The sequence below is a fragment of the Sinocyclocheilus grahami genome, unplaced genomic scaffold, assembly GCF_001515645.1.
Source record: "Sinocyclocheilus grahami isolate Dianchi unplaced genomic scaffold, SAMN03320097.WGS_v1.1 scaffold144.1, whole genome shotgun sequence".
Lineage (NCBI taxonomy): Eukaryota > Metazoa > Chordata > Actinopteri > Cypriniformes > Cyprinidae > Sinocyclocheilus > Sinocyclocheilus grahami.
The window spans coordinates 1,243,009-1,252,080 of record NW_015505323.1 but is presented as its reverse complement, the minus strand read 5'-3'; the positions used below and the strand labels follow the sequence as shown (position 1 = coordinate 1,252,080).

The window sequence follows — 9,072 nt, the reverse complement described above, 5'->3', positions numbered from 1 at the left end:
CTGGATGAACAAAATGCCCATCATTTTGTTAACATGGTGGCAAGCTGTAAAGTTAATCTGGATATGATTCATGTAAGTTCAATTTACCTCAACTAGCCTAAGTTAGAATTTTAAGAAAATGCAGATTTAATGGTGACTTCACTGGTTACAGATGATGCGGGTACGGACAGTGGCAGGCATTACCTATTTCTGCCGCACAGGAAAATCATTTAAAGGTCAAGTGATGGACCGTTTTCTTCTGACAGACTGTAGAGCAGTGATCAGTGGAAACTATAGGTGAGCTCAGTGACATAAGAATTCATCTCTAATGCATGCCCACTTGAATGTGACACAGATGACACTGAACATATTTCTTTCTCTCTTTCTCCAGCTTTATGTGGTCTTTTGAGAAGATCCACCGCTGCATTGCCCATTTGTTCCTTGGAGAACTAGTTGCCACATTTGATGAAGAGTTTCGTATATTGTTTGCTCAGTCTCAGCCTCTTGTTATTGAAAATGCCCTTGTACCCATGCCACAAGACAGTACAAGTAGTTACCTTGGCAACCAGTTTGGCTTAAAAAGGACTCAGTCACTAAGGAATCCCAGAGGATATCCTCGCCAGCCTGAACTTACTGGTTACCCATTTGGGGATCGTCTTGACACCATACCAACTTTTCGGAGGGATGACCCGTTCCGCCATACACTTGAACCAAGTGCAGGTCCTATGCAGGTCACCAAATATGCAACACAGCAGTTCAGGATGCAGCAGTCATTCTTGGATCCAGGACGCTCAATGTTAGCCTCCAGGCAGCTGGAAATGAATGCCTTTAAGAGGCATAGCTACGCCGAGGGCACCCGTGAGACCTACGCCTCCTCCCGTCAGTACATGAAACAGCGTGTAATGAACAACTTGGAGGAGATGGAATCGCATTACCAGCGAGAACAACAATACTATCATAGTGAGGGCATGGGACCGGATTCTGAGCGTGGGCACTATGACCGCCTTAACCACGGCATGTACCAGACAGATCAACACTCTGATCCTGCATATCCTCCTGAACTTGAAGCACCAGGAAATCTGAATGTTTTATCCTCTGACGACCTCAAAAGTGATTCAGAAAAACATTACAACTCAGGAGGGGGACGATACGGTCCTCAAACCCACCAGAGGCCTGCTGCGGGCCATGCATATGCCTGTCAGAGTTCGCCGACTCAGACACATCCTCCAGACCACAAGCAGTTGTTCTCCACTGGAGAGCAGGTACGGCAGTCTCAAGACCCCAGTGTGAAGCAGGGATTGCGGAGCTGGAGAATCAACTCTTATCTCAGCACTTATGAAGATGTAGGAGAGGAGGGCCTGCATCAACCAATGGGTCCAGATGCTTTTGATGAGCCACATCAACAACCTGACAGCAGACTTTATAGCTCAGAGGGACCAGGCCTTCATTTAAGAGAGCGTCCGAATATCCCAACTAAGCCAAACCTTGACTTGCGGCCACGCTTTGGTAAACCCATCATACAAGATAGGAATCAAGTGAGAGATATTAGCTCTGACCTGGGTCCCACAAGTACTGACACATTAAAACCAGCCATTTCAGCTTCATCACTAGCATCTTCAACAGACAATGAGAAGGAGCCAGAACCGAGGGAACCAAGGGAAATCAGCATTACCAAGCATGAGTCGTTCCGATCTCGAATTAACCCAATGCTGCAAAGGAGCTCAAGACTAAGGTCTTCTTTAATCTTCAGCTCCTCAAAGCTGGAGCAACACAGCTCCTCGCAAGCCAAGTCTGGTGGGGAGTTACAGGAGGAAAAAGATGAGAGTGAGCCTATTCGATACTCATCTATTGTGGCAGAAATTCTGGAAAAGAGGAGATCGTGGTCAAGAGAGCCGTTTGACTGGAATAAGCATAAAAAAGCAGATGACAAAGATGTTAAAAATGAATCAACAGGAGATCTGACTACGATCAGAGACGCCAAAGAAAAGCCCATCAAAGAAAAAGAGCAACCTGAGAAACCTGACAACCCTGAACCTGAGGACAACAAAATTACACAGCCAACAGAGCCTTCGAGATCTCCGCAAACAACTTCTTCCCTAAGCATGAATGATCCAGCAAGCAGACTTCAGTACTTCAAAAATTTGGAAGAAAAGAGAAAGAGCTCAAAATTAGAGTTAGATTTGGGTACTAAAAGTCGAGAAGCAGACATGAAAAAGCCAGACCTCTCTGATACAGCAAACAAAGTTCCAAATGTGCTTGTTACTTCAGAGTTGTCCACTGTAAAGACACAAGAGCCATCAGTTACGCTAACAGATCCTGTACCACAGCGCCTGGTGATTGCAACAAAACCATCTGAAGTCTCTGTGGACAGGCCGCTCACGAACAGCAAAACAGAGAGCACAGCTGATGCATCAAAGAAAGAGCCCGCTAAGGAACCAACTAAGTCACTTCGGCCTTTCGCGTCAGCCAAGTTCTTAAAACCATTTAAAGCCTCTCAATCTTCTCATCGTCGTATCTCATGCGGTGAGGAGATTCTTACAGACGCAACAGATGCTGAAAAGAGTGAGCTTAAGAAGTCTCGCAGCTTCAGCTCATCGGGCATCACCCGTGCAGAGTCCAAAGAAAGCCTGAGCTCCCTAAACCTTGGGAACTCTGATGGCAAAGATACAAAGGCCCTTGATTTCCTCAAGAAACAAACACAGAGATTAAAGGGTTTCCTTGGGCCAAAGGGAGAAAAGAAGCACTCAGGAGTCTCCAACTCTCAAGAGGACAAGTCAATGAAAACAGTCCCTGAGGTGCAAGAGGAGCCCTCAGACAAAGAGAAACCATCTGAATCCCTATCATCTTCAACCACAGTAGAGAACAACAAACCCAATGCTAAACCGACTCCAACACGCTATCAGTCCTCTACATCAAATGTGATATTCAGCAGCAACCTCAGGGATGATACCAAGGTGATCCTAGAGCAAATCTCAGCAAATAGCCACAAGAATAGAAAGCAGAATGAAGAGTCTGGGAAAGGCGAGGGGGGCAAGGAAGAAGAAGTTTCCAATTCATCCTTCCAATTTCAAAACCGGAGCGGGGTCAGCCGAACTACAGTAAATCTACAGGAGAGGGACAATCTGCTGAAGAGAATAGAGAGTATGCGCAAAGAAAAGAAGGTCTACAGTCGTTTCGAGGTACTTTATCGTAACCGAGAAGAGTGTTGCTTGGACCAGGGAAGTGTAGAGAAGGCAGAGCAAAGTTTGATTAGATCAATCACATGAGATCCTTGTACAATATATGTAGTGAACTTATATCTGCTTATATTGGTAACACTTTACAATTAGGTTACATTAGTTAATGTTAGTTAATGTATTAACTAACATGAACAAACAATGAAGAATGCATTATTACAGTATTTATTCATCTGTTAGTTAATGAAGATACAGTTGTTCATTGTTAGTTCAAGTTAATTCACAGTGCATTGATTAATGTTAACAAGCCCAACATTTGATTTTAATAATGCATTAGTAAATGTTGAAGTTAACATTAACTAAGATTAATAAATGCTGTAGAAGTATTGTTCATGCTTAGTTCATGTTAACTAAACTAGTTAACTAATGTTAATTAATTATAATGTGTTACCTTTATATCTTATAAATGAAGCATATCAATTCTGAGCAAAGCGTTTAATGTCCAAGTATATTTATTGACAAATTATATTTTTCCTTTTACATGTTTATTTATTATTTGACTTTACGTTCTTTATATGCCATGACATTTAAGTATCAGTTTGTTTGTAGCCTCCAATCTGTTAAATTTTAATTTATGTTAGAAATAAATTAAATAGACTATCACAGAATCTCCTGTACAATTTGTGGGTTGATGGATGAGAGAATAGTAGGATGTTTCACTCACGTATCTGTCACTCTACTTCAACAGATGGGGAATAACTTGGGATAACAAAATATGGATGAAGGCGGCCAATGTTCCTCACAGAGAACTGTAAAGAGAACCTGAAACCATACAAAAAAATATTGTACCAAACATCCCCAATACTCCTGTGAACAGACAAAGAGAAGCAAGTAAGTTGCTTCACATAAAAGCGTCTACTAAAAGACTAGTAATCTACATGGTACATGGATCTCATATAAACAGACCACGAAAATAGCTCAACCTCAAATATGAGGATTCATGCTGCAGCAGGATGAATATTCCTTGCTCTGTGCCAATCTGAGCCCACAGATGATTCACTTTGCCCTTATAAGGCATTAGGGCATACCTCATAACAGTAATCATTCACCATCCCTGCAAAACATAGAAACACAAATCAGGCCAAAGGAGGGTTCAAACTTCAAGAGGATTTTCTCAGCTTTTCCTTTTTCTTCCTTACCTTATAGTTATATATGATGTGTATGTACAAGTGCACACAATTTCCAACTTCCAAAGGAAATTAACATGTCTGGGCAGAAGCTGAGATATGCTACTCTGAAGGCACCAAAACACACCCTCTTTAAAGTACACCACACAAACGCCCCAGGACATGTCAATGCTGAAATTATGCTTTGGTGGTGACCGTGCCAGTGGATCACAGGCATAAAAGAAACCAGAGATGGTTGGTAGACAACGCTTGTACTTTTGAAGGCAAAGAACACAGAAACTATGGAACCTGAAACTGTCAAGAGATGATTGGAAAATATGTATGGGATGTCTGAAAATGAAAGGAGGCCTGTTCATTAATTTTTCTCCTCTATCAACATTGTGCTATCAAGAAAGTGGATTGAAAGCTGAGAAAGTGATGTGAGGGGTAGAGTTTGAATTAATTTTATTTAATTGGCAATCAGAACTTGCAGTATAATGGTTTCAGATATACTACACATATACATTCCTGCATGAACTGTTGTCAGGAGAAACTGTAAAATATTAGATTGATAAAGAAATTCTCAGGACTGGGCATTAGCCTTCATTTTGTCAATGCAAAATTTAAGACAGAACGGTATTACTGAACACCAAAGATTTCCCAGAGTGCCCTGCTGGATGTGTCATAGGACTGATTTATGGAAACTGGAAGCTGATCTAATGAGGAATAACTGATTTAGAAGTATGATGGAATTAAACTTTGATAGAGTGTCATCAGTTTGTTTTTATTTTTATTAATGCAAATTTTGGGGAATTTAGACAATTTTTTATTGTGTCTTATAAATTCTAAATAAATGGTTTAGAAACTTATATTCTAGGTACAGGATGATTTTATTAACAGTATTTGTTCACAAGTATTTGTTGACAAAACAGTTGGTAACAAGTTAAATTAGAACAATGGAACAGAATGGAAAAGAATATAGGCTATACGCCGCTTCTTTGTAATATTCATATTTGTTGGAAGGAATTAGATACTCAGCTCAAGTTTGCAAAATCTGTTTGAGATATTCATGATGCATTTTCACAAGTGTCCATGCGCATCTCTGCATTCTGGGTGTAGCTTAACCCGTCCAGAAGCTTGGTCAACTGCTCCAGCTTCTGTTGTTCTGTAGGGATGGACACAAACACACAGGAAAATATCAGATTACTCTGAGGATGATGTTGGTCTCTTGTTTAAGGGCTGTCAGTCCAATGTTACGAGCTCAGTTCTAGGTCCATAAACACTTGGGTATGAGGTTACATTCCTGTGCAATCCCATCATTGCAAGTACTCTAGCCTTAGAATGTTTAAAATTGGCTAAATTCAGAATAGCGTATTACACTTAATATGTCTACCATAACTTTATTCAGTAGAGTAGTAATGCTAATATGCTATTCCGAATTCAGTGACTGCCTTGTTGACTGGCCAAATAAGTCATTTTGGAAAAATGACTGGACTAATTAGACTTCTACGTCTCAATGAATCCAGAACGCATCAAATTTCACACTAAGCACACATCTACACACTGGTCGTATTGGAGAGGACCATAAAAACTAAGCAATGGAACAAAATTTATATTAAAACGTACCAGCCTTCAGCAGATGCTCAGTGGTGTACTCTGCAGACTGTATTTCTGCTGGAAGTCTTTGTGGAGTCTGGAGAAAGAAAACAAAAACAAAACAAAACATAAGACATAAATGCTATTATCAAATGCTATTGTTCTAAGCCGTTTCTATTTTACAGTTACAAATAAAGAAAGCTCAGTTGCTTTTAGTTTAATATCCATTCTCATAGGTCACTTACAAAGACATTGGACAGGTTTTTATGCTGCTCCATTAATTGCTGAAGCTGACTCTCAAACCTCATCCTAAAATGAAATTAGATTAGTTAAAATGCGTTAGAATTTCAAAAGAAGTCTCTCTTAGCAATAAAATATGTTCTCATATTTTAGAATTGTCAGTTATTCCTGATACCATCAGTAATGGCTTGTGCTGCTGAACTAGTAGGTTTTGGCATTTCAGTTTGAATGTGGGCATTTCAATAAATGTTCCTCCGATACATGGAATGCAATTCTAAGAAATGACACAGCATCTCATGTCTATTTCTAATATCTAAAGAGACAACTATTAAACTATTTCCCTTCGCTGTTAAAAACAGTAAGTCATACCGAGTCTTTCTGTGCTTTAGTTTGGTCTCCTGGATCTGAAGGCAATACTGCTTTACTGCTTCCTCTTTCTGATGGTTCTGCTCAAGCTGCCTACAGAGTTACAAGTTAGATCATAAATCAAATAAAATGATGCCATCTAGTACGTCTCACAAACATTTCTGTTAACATTAAGTAATAAAAATGACAAAATGCTGCTCTCAACGTCATCCTATTTCAATATGATTTGTGTAAGGTATCAAGTGAATACACACCCTTTTACAAGACTCACTGATCTGAGAACAAAGTTCAGTGTTTTGGTGACTCGTTGTGATTCACACGTGAGCAGCTTCCATGTGAAGTGCAGTAGTTCAGTGTCTAAATACTCATGAGTGTTGTATGGATATCCATTTATGCTTACCTTTGTGCCTCCAGCTGGAGGTCCTCACATTTGAGCTGCAGAGATCTGTTTAACTCTTTATGACAAGATTATGTGTGTTAACACTGTAAATATATCTGATAACAAAGCTTACATGTAATTTATGGGCTCATTGTTTGGTTTAGACTAGAGTACCTTCCTTTTCATTCAGGGTCCCCTCCAACTGTAGGGCTTCAGCAGTTACTGCAACAAAAAAGTACACTCATCTTTCCCGTATTACTCTCATTGGTAGTTGATACTGTGTGAATCATACATTTGAGGTTAATGTGAGTATATACATACATGCATCTTCCTCCTCCTTCCTAGCACATCTGAGGAGCATAGTTTCCTTAACTTCATCTTCAAGGTTTTTCTTGGCTGAAATCAATATATGGGTGTTTAATTTTTGCTTTATAAAATGTGTTGATTTACACTCGGATTGACTGACTGGCTGATTAACAGTCTAATTGACCTTGTTGCAGCTTCCTGAGTTTGATTAACAGCTCCGCTGGTTTCGGTTCTGCCCGCCTACCTATAAAAAGACCAATTGTTTTGTAAGAAATACAAAGGCATTAAATCCCATTGAGTGGACAGAGATAAAAGATCTGGTTTATGGGTTAGGCCCTCACCATGTAATGAGACAAATTGTGAAAAGTGACAGACTCGTCGGTTTAGTAGGATTGTTTTTTATTTACTTATATTATTTAAAATTGACTTAGATGTAATAAAAATAATGAATATATTAGCTCGTTAATGAGTCATGTCATACCTGGGCTTTCTGGAGTCTTTATAATATCTTCAATGTTGAATGATGACTCTGTACAAAACAATAATTAGCAAGCTGCAGTACTCGAAAATCAAACTCAACCTGCTTAACGTTAGCTGACTAGCCAACACATCTACACAATAACAACCCACCAAGTATCACACTCATTACGACGCCAGTTGATAAACTTTTAAAATATATATATGTATATAAATATATATAAATGTGTGAGGTAAATATATTGAGGGGAATGTGAACGGCTCTTTAGAGGTCAGTTGGCAGGTCTTCCTCGGCTCGCGCATCTGTCTTTTGAACAAACTCTTCTCGTAAAAGCCCGCTTTATTTAAATGTATGTGTAATATAAATTATTGTGTGATAAATTAAGTTTATTCTTTTAAAAATAAATAAATATTGATTAAGCAATAATTATAGAATTTACTTCACTCTAGTCTCACTCTACAGTTCACGTAACTTTAGTTGGTTGTAAATTGGTCATTTGGCGCGATCACCTGGTAAAACATGGTACTGCAAAAAAATAATAAACCGTGGAAAATGGTACTTTTCTTGCATTCTTTTATTACAAGCTTTGCATAAAAGCTGCACTAAACACTCACCACTGCAGCCTTTTCCAGTATAGTAAATACATATTTGGCCTACAAAATGTCTAGTACATTATCACACCATTCAGATTATAGGTTTGTGAAAATAATTTTATTAAAGAAATAGGAATTTACAATTAAAACAGTTGCAACACAAATATTAAAACTTGTGATAACATGAACTTTAAATTCAATTCTTATAGTCGTGACAAAAATGAAGAAATACTGTCAAAATGTTCCTGTCTGATTCTAAAAATAATTACACTTCGTCTAACAACAATACTAACTTATCCATTATAAAGTGAAAAAAAATTAACAAAACAACAATGGTAATGTGTGTTGCTTGTTGAGGACAAAAGCATTGTGTTCGATTAAACAGAACTGAACAGTCAACACTGTTGAATGTCTCCCTAAATGAATTACTACAACTTGAACACATTTTGAAGAATATTAATTGCCAATAACACTGACATTTCTAAAAGAAAAAAAAAAACTAAATGTGACGCTTGTAGTTTCAAATCAGATGGACATTGTTTGTGGATTCTAAAGCATACATTTGAACCAACACACATTTCACATGTATAATCAAAACAACAGCCATTTAGCTTATGAATGCATAAACATTTTTTTCTTTAAATCTGAAAGGAATCTTTCTTGTAAAATCAGTAATATATGCATGTCTGTTTGTATCTCTGGTTGACCTCAGTTGTGAGAGTAGACCTATATCAGAAAGATCTGTTGTTCAATACTAATTCAAAGTTAATGTTACTGATTGCAAGTTAACAGG

General features: G+C 38.4%; 1 protein-coding gene across 1 annotated transcript in view; it reads left to right on the top strand.

Annotated features, from left to right (window-relative positions):
* LOC107591655 (protein FAM83H-like) overlaps positions 1–8,589 on the top strand; it is an 18,663-nt gene extending 10,074 nt beyond the window's left edge. Inside the window, exons 2-5 of the mRNA XM_016280875.1 lie at positions 1–72; positions 152–276; positions 371–3,158; positions 3,904–8,589. Coding sequence (XP_016136361.1) covers positions 1–72; positions 152–276; positions 371–3,158; positions 3,904–3,924 — 3,006 coding nt within the window. The 3' untranslated portion in view covers positions 3,925–8,589. The remainder of the gene's footprint in view (positions 73–151; positions 277–370; positions 3,159–3,903) is intronic.
* The last annotated feature ends 483 nt before the right edge of the window (positions 8,590–9,072 follow it).